At 41.1% G+C, this 19,493-nt stretch overlaps 1 protein-coding gene across 7 annotated transcripts in view; it reads right to left on the bottom strand.

Annotated features, from left to right (window-relative positions):
• Nucleotides 1-19,493, bottom strand: part of DTWD2 (DTW domain containing 2) — a 176,870-nt gene that overhangs the window by 43,567 nt on the left and 113,810 nt on the right. For all 7 annotated transcript variants that reach the window (XM_069964574.1, XM_069964569.1, XM_069964575.1 and 4 more), the window contains one exon: nucleotides 14,452-14,644. In XM_069964574.1, coding sequence (XP_069820675.1) covers nucleotides 14,452-14,644 — 193 coding nt within the window. The remainder of the gene's footprint in view (nucleotides 1-14,451; nucleotides 14,645-19,493) is intronic.

Raw genomic sequence — 19,493 nt, 5'->3', positions numbered from 1 at the left:
CACTGTGCTGCCATAATTTCATGAATGTGCAACCATGCAACACATGGTCATGCCAGGAGCAGAAGCCACTGCTTTGGCTAACAGAAAGAGGATGAGGAGGATAATCCTAAAAGGGCATAGCATTAGAAAATGGTTTGGCACAACCTCTTCTTTGACTCCCATATATTTTTTACTCTATATTTATATGAGATAATTCATGCTGACAAGTTTCCATCATCAAAGCAATGACCCCAAAAAACTGAATGCTGAAAATGGCCAGCGACACACTAGAAATGTATCCATTGTGTAATGACAATGTGGACTAGTACACCACTGTTTGAAAAACTTAGTTTAGCTTGGCTACAACTGTCCTGCAAAATAACCAGCATTATTGAGAGACTTGTACACATTTACTCTGCAATAAAAATATCTCATAAGCACCTATTTTACAGTGCAATTCACAAACCCAGTTCTCTAACAGCTGGCCTCACAATAAGGGGTCCCTTAAGTAAATCTAAATAAAAAGAGATGAGAACTCAGGTCAGGTATAAGCCAACAGGGTTTTAAGAGCTCCTCATTAAAACTGCAGAATGCACCTGTGCTCCTAGTGGACAATTATAGTCCCAAATGTCATTCATCTTACCTCAGTGATGTGGCTTAGGTGGCACTGCTAGCATCTTTTATATTACAAAGTCATAGAAGTTTATACAATGCTGCAGGTGCAAGGGTCATGGATAACTAGAGCAACATATAGAGTATTCGCTGTCACCTTTAGTGCAGAATTTTAAGACAGTCTCTGTGGCAAGTAATGCAATTTTAATGGAGTGCACAGCATGATAATTTAAAGATAAAACTAAGATCTATACATACAACAAACAGTGAACACACAAAAACAAAGTAATAAAGATTACACGGAAAGAAGTGTCTAAAATGCCCATATTTACTGGAATAATATAGATGCTTTCAGTGGTTACAAACCATATTATGTAAAGCATAACTTAGGCTAATGGATATTCCAATATTACATACATTTATTCAAACAACTAGGCAAATTACTGACCCTCCAAATGTGCGTATTTGGGAAGTATAGTATTTACAGTGACTGTTCAAATCTATTGATACTTTCACACATTTTAATTCTGATTTTAATTCTGATTACCTGGGCTTACAGTGAAGCTCTTTTACTGGCAAATCTGCTTTACAGTGCATTCACATGTACAGGATCTGCAGCAGATTTGATGGTGCAGATTCAAAGCAAATCATCAGCTTCAAATCTGCTGCAGATCCTGTACGTGTGAACGCACCCTTATACATACACCTATACACCCTTACAGTCTGGCTAAAAGTATAAATCTTAAAGGGATTATCTGGCTAGGAAAAACATTATATATATGGTTGACAGTATATAGAAAACAATAACGCAACTGTGCTTACCTTTCCACACTCCTCTGGTGTTCCTCTACGGGTCTTTAGTGTCCCTCAGAGACAATCAATCTCAACACTACTTCCATGACAGACTCGTGGGTTAGAGCCTACTCAGCCAATCACTGTCCGCAGCAATGTACCATCTCAGTCAGTGAGATGGTACAGTGTCAATGCCTAGATGAGTCCGGAAGTCAGAGGTGGAGGTGGGATTGTCTCCGGGGGACACCAGAGAGGTAAGAGTAGCTTCTTTATTATTTTCTATATACTGTACTTTAGGTAGTACTGGGCGATTAATCAAATTAATTAGATTAATTTGCCCAGAATGTTAGAATCGATTAAAATTTTTGTGAAAATCGTGAATTCGATTAAAAAAAAAAATCATTGCGGGCAAGGCGGGTGGCGCGCTGACGTGCGGGGCGGGTGGTGCCGTACAGTGTCGGGCTGGCGGTCCAGAGAGAGGTGCAGGGCAGCCCGGTGAGGTTCCCGGGGGACAGGTAGTGCGGAGAGAGGTGCAGGGCGGCGTTGAACAGTGACGGGCGGGGGGTCCGGAGAGAAGTGTAAGGCGTGCGGGCGATCCGGAGAGATGCGGCGCCGGCGGCCTCCAGCCGCTTAACAGAGCCTGCCCCCGCCCCTTTGACATAGCGTCCTGTTCCCCTACGGGCCACACATGCAGGTCCCTGGTCTCTGGAGGAGGCCACAGGGACTGTAGAATAGGGTGAAAGTGTCGCTGCGGGTCCTGGAACTGTACAGCAGGATCGGGGTGTGCACGATCCTGCTGTACAGCTCCAGGACCCGTAGCGACGCTGTAACCTTATCCTGCAGTCCCTGCAGCCTCCTCCAGCGACCGGGACCTGCGTGTGTGGCAGGTAGGGGAACGTGTGCCAGGGTGAGAGGAGGAGGGCTATGTGCACTCTTGCCTTAGGTACTCCCAGCTTCCCCAGTCACCCCTCAGTCACTCCCAGCTGCCCCAGTCCCCCTTCAGTCACCCCCAGCTGCCCCAGTCCCCCTCAGTCACCCCCAGCTGCCCCAGTCATCTCCAGCTGCCACAGTCACCCCCAGCTGCCCCAGATTCCCCCAGTCACCCCCTCTATACCTGTACTACTACTACACCCCTCATCTATACCTGTACTACTATTATTACACCACTCATCTATACCTGTACTACTAATCCACTCATCTATACCTGTACTACTAATCCACTCATCTATACCTGTACTACTACACCCCTTATCCACTATACATCCACTACTACACCCTACCAAGATGGAGGCAGAAAGAAGATCTCCTTTACTATACAAAGGCACAGAGTGGCACATATTTGGGAAAACTACTTATGTGGGGCACAGAGGGGGCTTGTCTACTACATGGTGGAACAGGGGGAGCACTGTTACAAAGCAATACAGTAGTTGTCTAAAACGTCATTAAAATAGTATCTGACGCTGCAAGGAGAAAAATGTTCGTTTTATTTAGCAAAAAGAAATCAGCAAAAAAGTAATCAGTTTTTATGTTCAGGAAACCATCAGTAGTGTCTTCAGCAAAGTATCAGGAAAGCGTCAGGGTTTCCTGAGCTCCCATAGACTTCTATGGGGGCACCCGTTCAGGAAATCCTGATGAAAATAGGACAGGTTCTATAATTTCCTGACATGTTTTCCTGAATAAACACCTTTCAGGAAAAATCCTGAAGGCTGTCAGTGTTCAATGCAACCCTATGGGTCAGGAAATCCAGACAGAAATTCCTGATAAGAAAAACGGACAGATTTTCCTTATGTGTTAAGGGGACCTGAGACAATGCAATATTCTCTGCTGTCTCAGGAGGATTGACTGGATCTGGTCTTTAAGCTCCAGGTCTGCCGCAAATAATGTAACCACAGATCAGCCCGTAGCATACATCACCATCTACTTGTCATATACACATAAACATATATCTTTAATTGAGACACTTAGGAAAAAATGAGGTATACAACAAAATGCCCTGTGTTGAACAATGCCACGGGCAGATGAGCATGCAGGGGATGAATACAGCAGATGCAATGTTCTATTATGCAATGTTTCGCAGTAGCTGTAGGCAGAGAAGCGCAGGAAGGTTGTTGCAGTGAAAGAGGCAGGGTAAGAGAGCGGTTTTAAAGAGCTAAAGGAAAGCGGTGTATTTTGGCAAAAATAATAATATTGATCAACTACTTAACCAAGAAGTACTGAGAGGACAATATACCCACAAAACAAATGGATTTTTAGTGGTTTTAGACCTAGGGCATACAGGTAAGCAATGAGTCTGCATTTTACTGCTTTAACTGATCTCTCAAAATGCCTTTAATGCTTAGATTGCTAGGTTGCCTGGATCTATGGCTGGGTTCACACTGCATTTTTGCTGTCCACTTAACAGATCCGCTTAATGGAAAAAAAAAAATGCCACTGACTTCCATTATTAAAAAAAAAAAAACCAAAACGCAATAGTTTTTTAGCATATAAAAAACATGGTAGCCCACTTTTTTTGTACACTAAAAAAAGATGTGTTTTCATCTGTTTTTTTTATAATGGAAGATAATAGAAAAACTGATCAAAATGAATGCACAAAAAATAACCAATTTATTAATCAGTTTTTTTTCATTAAATGAATCTGTTAAACGGACATCAAAAATGCAGTGTGAACCGAACCTAACTTGAACCATAAGAACATGGCACCAAATGTGCTATTAGAGGGGCATTTGGTAGAAAGTAGGGATTAGTGAACATCTGGGCTGATGGGCTGTACTATAGTTCTGTCCAGCTGTCCAGTAGGGATCATGCTGGAAATAGGCCATACTATACTGCAAATCTGCAAAATGCACTTGTGAAGCTATGCAAAACGAAAGCAGCAAAAAGCAAGGTAGCATCCAATTACTTACTGTCAGGATGCTTATTTTTCCAGCCTACATAAATACTAAACCCAGCCATGCAGTTAATGCACATTAAAACTTTCAAATCTTTGTAAAATACATCTATATCTTACACTTTTCAGTCTCTAGGGGTACAAACACACACACCGTATACGCAGCGTATTTTCTGCTGCAATACGCAGCAGATACGCAGCAGATTAGATTTAAATAACTGAACACAGCATCAAATCTGCACCATCAAATCTGCTGCAGATCTGCTGCTTATCTGCTGCGTATACGGTGTGTGTGTTTGTACCCTAAAAATGAAAATGTTGTGGACATTCCATTTTACTGAGTATTTTTCTAATGTACAGTCGGCTCAGATTTTACATACTTTTTTATCAATATACCATGAAATGCATTCATTTGCTGAGTACACAGCATCTTGCTATTTCACCAGGGAACAAAAATCTTAACCAGAAAGAGTGCATTTGTATTGAATATACTTTCTTTTTTTATTACAGTAAAGAGAGACTGTTAATGGAAATGTGCTAAAAAATGCATGATCGAGACTTTAGCATCGTCTGGGATGATACACCATAGTGCAATTTCATTTTGAAGCGCAATAACAGAAAAGAAAAAAAAAGTGCTGTAAGCACATCAATATTTACACATATCCAAGCACTCAAAGTACAGTGAATAATAAAGAACCATAAACAATCCCTGAATCAGAAACACCAACTTTACAAGTAGGACCATATGAGTATGAAAGTCCCAGGGAGCACAACTTTCCCATTGCCTTTTAGAAAACATTGGGAGGTTTATCCAGCTGTGTTTTAGTTATTCTGTGCAGCTCCAAAGGCCCAATACAAACCACTATAAATGGCAGTCTATGTTCTGCTAATGGAGTCAAACTCAACAATCCAGAAGCCAAACACAGGTTCACATCATTTAAAGTTCCCTGCGCCCTTGTAAATTGTGCAGTGACTGACTAAGCAGACAAATCCCGGTGAGACAACACTCCACAAGAACCAGGATGTGGTGAATAGTGGCATCTGCAAGGTATCAGAATGGCAGTGGGGGGATCACGGTATGTGAGTATGATTTTTTTTTCCTGATGCTTTCTCAGCCATTTGTAAGAAATGTTATGTCCCTAGACAACCCTTTTAAGTACTGCAAGCCTTAGGTTAAAGTGAATGTGTCACTATGTTTACAATGCCCTATATGAGGGTAGAATAAAGTAGTGACAGATAATCTGATTTCAGCATTGTGTCTGCTATCTGGGAATATGCTGAAGTTTTATTAAACACATAGGGGGAGATTTATCAAACATGGTGTACAGTAGCGCTGGCTCAGTTGCCCCTAGCAACCAATCAGATTCCACTTTTCATTCCCCACAGACTCTTTGGAAAATGAAAGGTGGAATCTGATTGGTTGCTAGGGGCAACTGAGCCAGTTTCACTTTACACCATGTTTGAGGAATCTCCCTCATAGTGTAATGAACAGCGCTGTGAGGCAGGAGTTCAGCATATTCATGAGATATGGTTTTCACTTGCCCACCCACCGATTGACAGCTTTCTCCCTCTGCACAGTAACAGTGATAAAGCCATCTATCTGTGGCAGGAGTTGGCGTGCACAGCTCATGAATATGCTGGGCTCCAAGCTCACATCAAACACTAAACTCTTCACAGATAACAGAGAGACTGCTGAAATGAGCAGGTTTGTCCCAGCTAAATGCTACATTTTAATAGGGCTGCACAAACAAGGGGACAGATAACCCATAATGTTAATACAGGAGAAAGTGGGATACTGTCAGATCCCCCCAAACCCCAGGATAAATCGCAAGATGCAGCTTTAGTCTTGCTTTATTTTAGCAGGAATCTAAAGCATCTGTAGACTATTGCTTCAGGGACCTTGCTTGCTCAGCACAGCATTGAGATCCTACACCGGTGACAGATAGCAGTCTTCATCATTTTTGGATTATACTTTGTGTCTGAAAAGTGTCAGGTTCTCTACAATCACATACATATGTCTGCAATGTATGCAATTTTTTTAGACAGATAGAGAAGCCAGCAGAAAGAACTGATAGACTGTTTAACTGGTCTTGCAGTGAACGGCACACACGTGAGCCACAAAAACTTACCACAGCAGACATACTGTAATATAATTACCACCTTTGTATTCTCCCTATTTTGTGTTCTTAATATAGGGTTATAAGTTTTTATTAATTTCCTTTCTATATAACCTCTGTTGTACAGTTAAGGTATAAGCTCTGTTTTCTATGTACACTAGCACACAGCCTATGTAATTCACCCTTGTTGCCTTTTGTTTGCTTTCCTCCCTATCTAAAACTCAAATGAGCTGCCTCCCAGGGGTTTCTCTCTCTTCTGTCCATACTTTAAAGCGACTCTGTACCCACAATCTGACCAACCCAAACCACTTGTACCTTCGGATAGCTGCTTTTAATCCAAGATCTGTCCTGGGGTCCGTTTGGCAGGTGATGCAGTTATTGTCCTAAAAAACAACTTTTAAACTTGCAGCCCAGTGCCCAAGGGGAGTATCTGTGCCCTAACTTTGCACCACCCCTTCATCCCTCCTCCCCACCCTCTTCATCATTAGGAATGCCCCTAGAACATTTTCTCCTGTCTGAACATTGCACAGGTGCCTTAACGATCCAGCCAATGTTCAGTTTTCACACAGGTGGAGAATAGGAGACAATCTGCCTGGGGCATTCCTAATGATGAACAGGGCTGGGAGAAGGGACAGAGAGGGTGTGCCAGCCTCATGCATATACAATCTAAGCCCCGGCCGTTGGGCACAGGGCTGCCAGTTTAAAAGTAGTTTTTAAGGACAATAACTGCATCACCTGCCGAACGGACCCCAGTACAGATCTTGGATTAAAAGCAGCTATCCGAAGGTACAAGCGGTTTGGGGGGGTCATATTGTGGGTATAGAGTCACTTTAAGCTGGTATGTAACCCCCTACTCCTTCCTGAAACCATTCAGAAAGTTGCTTCACTTTACATTCAGGAGATAAACAGGGAAAAAACTGTGCTACGGTGTTTGCAGTCTTTGAGAATATGTTCACACGGCCTTTTTATTCAATTAATAACATCTGTTGTTGCAGATTGCAACACGGATGTTATTAATTGAATAAATACATTGCATTTACTTCTATTGAATCCCAGCTGGAGTGTATACACATAGTTTACACTCCGGCTAGGATTCCTTGACGCCACACCGAATCAGTTTTGTACGGCTGCTATTCATTGAACAATGCAGGCCGTTTTGTTACACGGCCGGGTCACAGAACGGTTGGTGTCATACATAGGGTGAGCCAGGACAAAATCTGTATTGAAGACAAGGAGGGGATGTTTTTACCAATATTCTCAATAGGAAGCCACATTGTACTTTGCAGTGTGATCTACAGCAAATCATTTTACAGGGATTTTAGGATGGGAAAACTGCGGACATTCTCTGCTAGTCTGGGCAGGCATTAATCCCAATGATTGGTGGCAATTTGCATACAAAAATGCAGCCAATTCTGCAACATGGAAAGTGGAATTCTATGTGTGATCATACCCTAACTCAAGTACCAAATTGTACATTTCATCTCTTCTGATTCCTGTGTATAGGAATTTAACAACATGAACTAGGTTTCACTGTGATGTCTTTCAGAAACTCAGTTTGTATATCATTACACTGTGATATTTTATTTACTAGTAACTAGTATTTCAGTTACAATGTGTCATTTAGGATACTATAGATAATGGTTGTTATTGTTATTTCCCTTGGTTTAATCCTACTGTGTGATTAACACATGCAGAACTTTTCAGTAGACACATCATCTGCATCCTTGGAATACATGCTTTGCCCCTGGCAATTTTCGTCTTAAAGACATGACAAAAAACAATACCTTAAACCTAGATCATAAAGATGCTAAGAATCGTACATTCCTTTTCTGCATGATGAGAAACTCTATTTGTAACCCCTGCAGACTTTCAGACATCTAGGCACAAACAAAATACAATGCAGTTATGTTTTAGCAGTTCTTACCCATTACATTCAAAAGTATTAAAGGAGAAGTCTGGCAAAAATTTTTATTAAAGTATTGTATTGCCCCCCAAAAGTTATACAGGTCACCAATATACACTTATTACGGGAAATGCTTTTAAACAGCTTTTTTCCCTGCACTTACTACTGCATCAAGGCTTCCCTTCCTGGATAAAATGGTGATGTCACGCCCCGACTCCCAGAGCTGTGCGGGCTGTGGCTGCTGGAGAGGATGATGGTAGAGGGATACTCAGTGTCCCTGCAGTGCCCTGTGTCCCTCAGTGTCCCCCTGCTATCATCCTACATATCATGACCTACATCTATTCTCCACAATCAATTTTATTATACATCACGATTTTGATATACATATTTCTCACAATCTAATAAATCGACCAATTATGTTTACATGAATATTCTCTTCTCCATTTTCTATGTAAAATTTGGTTTTGTATGTTTACGTGTGTTCTTTTTTCACATTTTCACCCCGCACTGCGCGCTTTAATTTTCACCTTTGTCACCTTTCGATATGTGGATTTTTAACACTTTTTAGACATGCAATTGTGTTTCTGTCAATTAGGAATGGAATTTTACTGAGGGGAGAATATATGTTCATATGGATTTATTTATTTATTTATTAAGAGTAAGGTATCATGGTAGTAAGGGGTTACTTTGTGATTGTATTGGTCCGGAGTCGAGCTCTATGTCTGTATTATGTGTAAGGTTTGTCTGTATATTCTCGTGAAAGTGTCACGCTACAGATATTGCGCAGGCGCCGATATTGCCATATACATCTTTTTTACCAAGGGCTTATACTGCGCAGACACCGATGTTTTATTCGGCACATGCGCTTGCCAAATCTATTTAAAGGCTTTAGATAGACTTACTCCCTGGTGGCTGACACAGTGCAGATGCGGATTTTCTATTCCGCGCATGCATACATCACTTCTTGTAGGCCATCTTGGTTGAGGCATCTGCATTGGATCAGAACGAAATGGCGTCATACGCCATGGACGTTGCGCCACAGTGACTCACCCAAGATGGCGCCGACGTCGGAACCACCAGTCCAATCCTGTGTTTGGTAATTGGCATTAGTTTCATGTCTTGCAACTGCCTGTAACTGTTCCCTATTGGATGACTATCCCATAAATACCACTCTCTCTTCCCATCATGCACCTCCTGACGAAGGACGTACCGAAACATGCGTTGGGGTGTCTCTGTGGGTAAGGGAGCTGCAAGGCTCTATGGCATGTTGTCTGCACTTTTAACCATGTACTGTGCTACCTTGAGCTACTAACTTAAGGCCCTATTCCACGGGTCGTTTAGAGGAGCAATATCGTTCGCATTCGGCCGATATCGACCGCTACGAACGATATTCGTCCCGTGGAATAGAGTGCAACGATCAGCCGACATCGTTCATGTCGGCTGATCGTTGCAGTCGCTTGTTTTTCAACATGTTGAAAAACAAGCGACTGATATAGCAGCGATCTGCTGCCGTCGCTCCGTTGAATAGGAGCATCGGCAGCAGGCGCTGCTGTATCCTATGGGCTGCCCGGACGATCAGCGATCCCCCGGGCAGCCCCCCCGCAGCTCCCCGCCGCCCCCTCCCGCACTCACCCGCTGGCTGCAGCCGCGTTGAATAGCGGCGGCAGCAAGCGGGGAACGAGGAGCAAACGAGCGCTAATAGCTCCTTCAAACGACTCGTGGAATAGGGGCATTACTGCTTACTCTATCTATACACTTTGTATTTTTACATGTTCTTCCTCTTGGTTTATTTATTCTGTGGTTAACTGCTAATGTTACAAGCACGCTTTGCCTACGCCTTTTTTATCATTGCATGATGCACATGGCACTTTGAAACATACAAAATTAGTTGGCCAAAGCATGCATTTTACTTTTTTGACACATGCATGATCCGTGTAGTCTCTCTTTCCCTATGTTGTGTTGTTTGTTCTGTGCTGTCCTCCTTGTATAATTTTAAGGATATATGCAATTAAATCATGTTTCTAAATGAATTGTTTCAAATAAACTTTACTAATTATTTCTAAAAACTGGGTTGTGGCTCGGATGTTTTGTTTGAAAAAACTTTGGAGGTGGTGAGGTTTGCAAAATTAGTACATCAACACATTGTCTGCTTTCACAATGCAAATTACTGTAAATTATAGCTAAAACTGTATGACTTTCTGAACTCGGTGAAATACACATGGTTTGGAAGGGACTACATATTACCTTTTCACAGACACCTGATTAAACACCAAAAGGTCAGGTCACCAGCAGGACACTTACATTTAGTCCAAATAACAGGCTATGTCTTGCCCTAAGCTTGGAGAAAGAGCTGCTAGGTGCTTGTGCTAATGCACTGAGCTCGCTGCTAGACATTCTAAGTAAGAGAAAAATGGGAAATTTCTCTGGGGCGGACAATTATTCACACTGTGCTATCAAAGCGCTTCAGAAGTTGTAACTTATGGAAGTGTCTACCTACTGGTGAATTTAATGTCTCAAGCACTGAAAATGCTACTAAGTATATAGGCTGAAGGTAAGGGAATTGTACATGGATAAATATGGCAACTCTTTCTTTCTCAGTAAACTTTGAGGGCGCTTTCACACATACCTATTTGTGGCAGTTTTTTATTCAGTCTTTTGAGACATAGTCATAGGTGGATTCCAAAGACATGGGATATATAAAAGAAAATTGTATATTTCTTCCTACTGCATCCACATCTGGCTTCAGCTCAGGAACTGCAGTGGCAGCTTTCCAAAAAAAAAAGTAGTGAGAAAAACCCTGCACCTCTAAAGTCTTTCTTGTGCTACAGAATGGCTTATGGTACGTTCACACTGGTTAGGTAGTGCCTCAAACAAGCGTCAAAAACAACCCCCAAATATGTGGTTTTCAGCTCCCATTGGTGTCTTTGGGGAATGCTCAAAACAGCTCATGTTGTTTAATAACCATGTGAACACACCTTAAAGGACCCTATAGAGGTTATAGGTCAGGAGACATTAAAGATGGGGAGAAGAAAGCCACTACACATTCTCATTTACATATGTGCTGTACCTTGTTCTGGTCCTTCCTGTGCACCCATCCCAAGAACAGAAGTTTTCCAATCAGTGATACGGAAAGGTTAAGGAAACAGTTGTACGTGAGCATAGCTATCTCCATTTTTACGGAAGTTACAAAAACAGCTGAGCAATATCCTGCATCCATCTTGTATTTCAGATTTATGTGCCGGGACCCCTCATCTGTCCCTATCATGCACAATTCATACAGCCCATGGATAAGCCATACCAGTCTCCAATATTGGATGAACACCAACTCTGTTCTCTTTCCTGCACAAATAGTATCCAGTTTAGAGAGGACAGACGAACACAGTAGCATGGGAAGCTGTCACAGTTATGATGAGCTGGTGGATTTAAGAGCCACATTTCAGATATGTATAATAAGACATTTACTGATAAATGTAGTTATTGGTGTGTCTATCTATCAGTTCACAGATGCGTATCACAAAATTAAAACATAACTTTTAATTACACTGAATTACACTACATTGGCTCCCTATTAAACACAGGATACAATACAAAGTCCTCCTGCTCACCAATAAAGCTCTCCACAGTGCTGCAGTCCTACCCGTGCCCTACGCTCCTATAATGACTTAAGACTAACATCCACCTTAATCCGCACCTCTCACTCCCGTCTCCAGGACATCACCCGAGCTGCACCAGTTCTATGGAATGCATTACCCAAGACTGTCAGACTCACCTCCAATACACAAAGCTTCAAACGTGCCCTCAAAACACATTTGTTCAAGCAGGCTTACCAGGTTCCCTAATTTTGACTGCTACCCTCAACCACGCCCCCCCCCCCCCCCACACACACACACAGACACACACACCTCCACTACGCGCACACACACACGCCAAGCATTTAAGCACTTAGACCTGTGCATGCAGGCATTGGCTGGTGACAGGTTCACCCCCCCTTACTTGCACTGCCTTATTTATGAAGATGGCTGGGCCATAAGAACAATGATGCACTTTGCCCCTCTGCCATTTTGTCTCAAACCCCCTCTTGATAGTATGTAAGCTCATGCATGCGAGCAGGGACCTCACTCCTCATATATGGATAATTATATGTATATATCTGTAATGTCTCTTTTTTGTAAAACATGGTTCATCAGGGGTTAAAAAATTACATATGCAGCAAGCAGTTTAGCTGTCTCCAGAAATCACATGCTCTACGACCCTATCAGTCAAAAGTTCATTCTATGGTGCCATATCCATAAGTAACCAGAAGTGAAATGCTCTGTGCTGCCCAATCAGCAGGGTTGGAGCTATCACACCTACATAATCACTATTAGGCTATGTTCACACTACATAAAAGTACGGCCCTTGTTGCCATCGGCAACAACGGCCGTACTTTTAGCAGGGTGGAACGATGCCTTAGTTTCAATGGGACCCCGGCTGGAGCGTATACACATCGTATACGCTCCGGCCGGGATCCCGTGCGGGCCGCAAATAACTGACATGTCATTTTTCTGCGGCCGAAATTCAATGAATTGCAGCCGTCGCAAACCCTGTCAGTTCACACAGTGAAGCGAGCGGCTCCGGCCAAACTATTAAATTATCATATGCTTCATCATGCACAGTAAACGAAATAAGCGCAAAAAAATTCCAAAGTGTAAAATTGTGCATTTTTAGTCGCATTAAATCCAGAAAAATTGCAATAAAAAGTGATCAAAAAGTTGCATATAGGCAAACAAGGTACCGATAGAAAGTACAGATGATGGCACCAAAAAATTACACCTCACATAGCCCAATAGACCAAAGGATAAAAGCATTATAAGGATGTTAATAGGGCAATTTAAAGGAACATTTAGTTTTTTTTAAAAGATTTACATTTTTTAAAAGCCATCAAATAAAAGTTACCTATCATTTCAATTGTACCGACTTGAGGAACGAATATAACATGTCAGTTTTACCATAGGATGAATGGTGCAAACACAAACACCCCACCCCCCAAATTAAAAAAAAAAAAAAGCATTTTACTTTCACAGTGCATATACATTTTTCCTGGGTTGGCAGTATATTTTATGTAAAAATTAAGTCTGTCCTTGCAAAGTAAAATTAGTGGCGCAAAAAATAAGCATGTGGATTTGTAGGTGAAAAAATACAAACGCTATGGCCTTTTAAACACAAGGAGGAAAAAACGAAAGCGCAAGAATGAAAACTGTCTCAGACCTTAAGGGGTTAAAGTAAACACATATAAAACAACCCAGTGAATATAATACTGTAACCTTTTGCAGGTGATCCCACAATTAAGTATAAACATAAAAGCATGTACTGTACATCACTGACACTTCTGAATGTTTATCGGCTTACGGCAAATGACTGTTCTATTATAACGCTAAAATTATCTATACAGTAGAAGACAAAGCACTCACATACAATAATGTGAGCAAAAGGTTACACTGTTAGATTGGAAGAAAATGACTCCAACTACTCAAGTCGACGCTACATCTGTGTTTTTATAGTTGACAGAAAGGGAACAATTGTCCCGAGAACGTAAAGTAAGCAACAACTGAGTGATTTTGTTCTCAGCAAATGCCATTTAAATGTGTCCTTAGGAAATGATAGATGACAGTTATACGCCTGAACGGCGACAACTGGGCATAGGTTCCCTCTTCCCCATGACCTCAACAAAACTATAATTTACCAAATATATCCGGTTTGACATCTGGTGTGTACAATTTATGTATTCTGTCTGATCAGAGTCTCTTTGAAAAATCGCTAGGGTGGATCTTTAATAAAACAAGCACTTTTAATTTCCCCCTTTGTTCGGTACGGTTCAGGAAAGGTTAAAATGATATAAAAATTACAGCAAAGCGCAGGTGTCAGCGCTCCCTTCTGCTATAACTTACCAGACAGCTTTTTCATCATATCATAAAAAATATTTCCAAAATCATCCCTGAAGGTGCAGAGTTATGACAACGTCAAATCTAGGTGTAAGCAAGCCGGAATACTGTCTGTCATTGTCTTGTTACTGTCCATGATTCATGAATAGCATTACTCTATAAATATACCTAAAATAAGAAATACCCGATCTATGGAACACACGTAGGCACTAATATTATTGTACGATGAGCCTGATTTACCTGCTTTGGCAGCCGGAAAAGGGAATTTTTGTAGAATATGTCTTTGGCCTGACTCCATGTGCCATCTATTATGATGAGGGAGTGTGGGTGATGATTGTCTTCTAGGGACAGCTCTTCCAAATTAGCTGCTTCAGCTCCAGGATAAAGGATAAAAGTACCAGGTTTCTTGCAAATGGCTGCTAGTTCTGGGTATCTAAAAGCAAAGGTGAGATACTGTGAATAAAAAAGGGCTTTCTATAGAAGCATAATATTTTCACACACAAAATTACCCAGTCTTAGGGTTGGCATGATGCCCAAATAATAGATTGATGGTCTCAATTATATTTGGCAATTATAGAAAATATCAGGTGCATTAAAATACACTAAACCCAACCAAGAAAACATAAGGTTAATAAATACAATAAAGAATGACCCTGCAACCCTGTGGTAAGTACAAAAGAATGCGTCATAAGATGCATTAAATGTATTCCCAGTAATCACTGGAGACAATGTTGTGCCCCGATAAAAGGTAATTAGGTGCATTAGGACTAAATGAGTGATTTTCTTGGAAAATTGAATCATAATTTTTATTTCATATAATGTATGTAGCCTCTATTAATGGATTCTAAAATGCTCTATAAAAATAAGAAAAGCAATCTCTTTATTATGGGGATAGATAATGAACTTAAAATTATATCATAATTTCTAATGTTAATAATGTATAATTTCATCTAAGTAGCTGAATATACTTAAAAGAGGATTTTTTTTACCGTGCAACTTGCCTTATTATTAAGAAGACAGCAGAACAAAAGCATTAAGTAGTTATTCACCATTTGAAAAAAAAAATTCATATGAAGTCCAAATGTCATAAAACAACCTAAAAACCTATACTCATTCTTCCAATTCTGTTGAAATCTAGCACAGAAGCTCTGCTGGTCATCCCAGTCTCTGTTGACTACTGGCCGACAACTGACCATTTATGACATCCTGTAAATCAACAAAAAGGCCTGCTAATGCTTGATTATATATGTCTTGTAAAACAGCCTTGTACATGACGGTCATGCCTACTGTAAATGCCTCATTGCTATCTACATTTTCTTATCATGCAGCTTTTATGATTTTTAAAGTAGAGCCACTAATGAGAATTACCAACAAAAATCTTATTGTTTCTAATGACCATTAAGCAACGTAGAATGGGCCGTTTATAATATTATGCCTTGCCTTTATTGAGCTTGAGTGGCTGTTAGGAGGACTATAGCCTAAAGGTGAGCTTACTGACGGCAGAAATAACAAGCCATTGCTTTTACCTTTGGATCCTCCTTGTACTTTCTCTGATCTCCATTGTCGAAATGGGACAGTAGCTGGTCATTACAGCCAATATGCAACTCCAGACTGTGCAGGCACAGTAGCAGTGCCAAAATAGTGTTAGGTAATGTTCTGTAAGTACTATTTTATTATGGAGGTAGTCAGAAATGGCAGCTGTTGGCAATATATATATATATATATTCTTGCTTTGTACTTGATTTTTTTTTATTCCCATATTCCCATAGGGCTTTGTTAAAACAAAGTTTGCCCAGTTTCTCTTCTACTGCATGTAGTGCTGGCTTCTGCCTCATCCACAGTGAAGTTCTATTAAAAAAAAAAACAGTCTTTCCAGCCATAATCTCTCCTCTCCTAAACAAACTAAAGCTGACCTCTGTGCTAGCTATAAATCAGCTTATAAGATTGTTTAGGAGCGGAAACATGGGGACTGGAAGTGGACTCCTTCAAGAGATACACTCACTGGCCACTTTATAAGGTACACCTGTCCAACTGCACGTTACCACTTAATTTCTAATCAGCCAATCACATGGCGGCAACTCAGTGCATTTAGGCATGTAGACATGGTCAAGACAATCTCCTGCAGTTCAAACCGAGCATCAGTATGGGGAAGAAAGGTGATTTGAGTGCCTTTAAACGTGGCATGGTTGTTGGTGCCAGAAGGGCTGGTCTGAGTATTTCAGAAACTGCTGATCTACTGGGATTTTCACGCACAACCATCTCTAGGGTTTACAGAGAATGGTCCGAAAAAGAAAAAACATTCAGTGAGGGGCAGTTCTGTGGGCGGAAATGCCATGTTGATGCCAGAGGTCAGAGGAGAATGGGCAGACTGGTTCGAGCTGATAGAAAGGCAACAGTGACTCAGATAGCCAACCGTTACAACCAAGGTAGGCAGAAGAGCATCTCTGAACGCACAGTACGTCGAACTTTGAGGCAGATGGGCTACAGCAGCAGAAGACAACACCGGGTGCCACTCCTTTCAGCTAAGAACAGGAAACTGAGGCTAAAATTTGCACAAGCTCATTGACATTGGATAGTAGAAGATTGGAAAAACGTTGCTTGGTCTGATGAGTCTCGATTTCTGCTTGAACATGACAATGAGTTCACTGTACTCAAATGGCCCCCACAGTCACCAGATCTCAATCCAATAGAGCATCTTTGGGATGTGGTGGAACGGGAGATTCGCATCATGGATGTGCAGCCGACAAATCTGCGGCAACTGTGTGATGCCATCATGTCAATATGGACCAAAATCTCTGAGGAATGCTTCCAGCACCTTGTTGAATCTATGCCACGAAAAATTGAGGCAGTTCTGAAGGCAAAAGGGGGTCCAACCCGTTACTAGCATGGTGTACCTAATAAAGTGGCCGGTGAGTGTATATGTGAACACAAGGTGGCAGTAGAAGAGAAACTAGGCACATTTTCTTTTTAATACAGATGTATGGAAATTATTTTGTGGCCATATTAATTTTCACCCCGTCTTTTCAGGGATGGATATTTCTAATTAAATAGGTAGCATTTTAGAAATTGCTCATAGCAAAATTTTAGTTCACAAACATGGCCAGATATATAATTGACACCAAAAACTTCTACCTTTACTCCAATAACATAAAATTAAGGGGGCATTCCCTGTAGCACAATCTTTCCTCCTTCCTTCAGTCCTCTGTTTTCCAGCACTAAACTTTTTCCCTTGATAAATGGCCTTTTATCTGTGTTTCAAGAGCAATATAGTACAAACACAGTCATGCCATATAAATCTCAGTTTGAAATAGCAGAATATTAGAGTATTAACTGACACTATTGCCATTTTACTACTGTGTAGAAACTGAAACTTTTATGGCTTTGTAATATATAAAAGAGCTGAAGAAAACATGAATTAAGCAGCATGAGTGGGGGAGAGTATGGTATCTCAGCAGCATTCACCTTGTAATGCCTTATTAAGACACAAACAAAATGACATTTTCAGGAGCGTACCATTAAACCAGAGAAAGTTTGCCCGAGGAATGGCATAGATATGGCATCCAATAGCGACGCATGTAGTTTCACAGTTTAATGTCTGCCTGCAATCACTTAAAGGGAAAAAAACATCAAATGTTCGCACATTAGCTGCCAAATTATTCCGTCTTAAAGGTCTGCTCCTTATGCAGTTTGGAAAGTAAATCTCAGACTTGCAGAAATAGAAATGACCAAGGGCAGATTACTTAGCAGACTGGAAACAAATCAAAAAGAAAGGGCAAAACCACTGTGTCTGTGGAGCGGATGATACATGTACACTGCAGTTAATTTAGGATATCAGCATACTGCACACCGTGACTAGTGTAAATATCTACACTACAAATCGTTTCTATCTGGAAGTTTTTCTACTATAACTCAACCCATGCTTAAGTATGCTAGGGCAACCAATCTCTTCTATCTGCATGTTCATGAGCTGAATACATTTTAGAAGTGGCGCCATGTAATATCTAAGGAATGCGAAAAAAGTAAAGTTCAGATCACAAAAAAATCACTGGGAATGTTACTAGAACCATTTACAATTTAAGGCTTCTAAAATTTACAGTACATACAGAAAAGTTGTGAGAAAACAATGCATTATGCATAGCTAATATTTCCTATCTTTAACATCAAGTGGCAAAAGGAAAGACTGTGGCTCTATTGTGATTATTATTCAAAGTGCTGGCATACAGAGAATGGAGAAGTTGGGCTCGGACTAATATGGAAGTTGAGGAGGGAGTGGGGATGTGGATTGTACTGAGGGGGAGGAGGGACAAGGTTATGACTATCATTATAGAGAACTCCTCCTCATGAGCGAACCTTGAGCATGCTTGAGTCGATCCGAACCCGAACTTTCAACATTTGATTAGCAGGGGCTGCTGAACTTGGATAAAGCCCTAAGGCTATGTGGAAAACATGGATATAGTCATTGGCTATATCCATGTTTTCCAGACAACCTTAGAGCTTTATCCAAGTTCAGCAGCCACCGCTAATCAAATGCCGAACGTTCGGGTTCGGATGGATTCGAACCCGGTTCGCTCATCTCTAGCTACAATATGACATCCACACAGATAGAATTACATATCTTATCCCCGGAAAAGTATAAGGTTTGTGGTATAATACCAGCGTCAAATCTCAAACCACAAACCGTGGCTGCAGATCATCTCTCTAAGCTAAATATGGTCAAAAGTGTACGGTCGTGGCAGAAGGAATTTGGATATTATCATTACCAGATCTATAAAATTTGGATAATAGACACACAGCATGAACAAAATGTTGGTTTGTGATTGTGATATTGCAGGAAGCCTAGTGACAAGGTGAGCTATGAATCGGCCTGTTCCTAACCATTACAAAGGGACCATTTGTTGGTGTCAGGCCTTTACAGGCCTCTCTTCTGTGAATAGATGTGTGGCACAACGTTAGGGACACAGATTCACACCACTGCAGCTCAAACACATTCCAGGGGCCCTAGGTATTGTGTAAGTTATAAGAGTTGAAACAAAATATAATATGAATTAAGCTGGAGTTTTCTTTGATATATTTGCAGTGTCCAAACCCTGTATTTATGATTGGGGAAAGTCACCTCTTACATACTGTATGTCAGAATCATGGTTATATCCCCATAGGAACCAGGTGATACTAGATATTGGCCGATAACATGGACCGAATGCAGTTGTGTTTGATATCAAATGGTTGCTTGCGATATGCCCAGATGGTTGATGGTCACTTCATATTTCTACAAGGTCCCTTAT

Source organism: Dendropsophus ebraccatus, chromosome 3, assembly GCF_027789765.1.
Source record: "Dendropsophus ebraccatus isolate aDenEbr1 chromosome 3, aDenEbr1.pat, whole genome shotgun sequence".
Taxonomy (NCBI): domain Eukaryota; kingdom Metazoa; phylum Chordata; class Amphibia; order Anura; family Hylidae; genus Dendropsophus; species Dendropsophus ebraccatus.
This window is presented reverse-complemented; position numbering and strand designations above follow the sequence as displayed.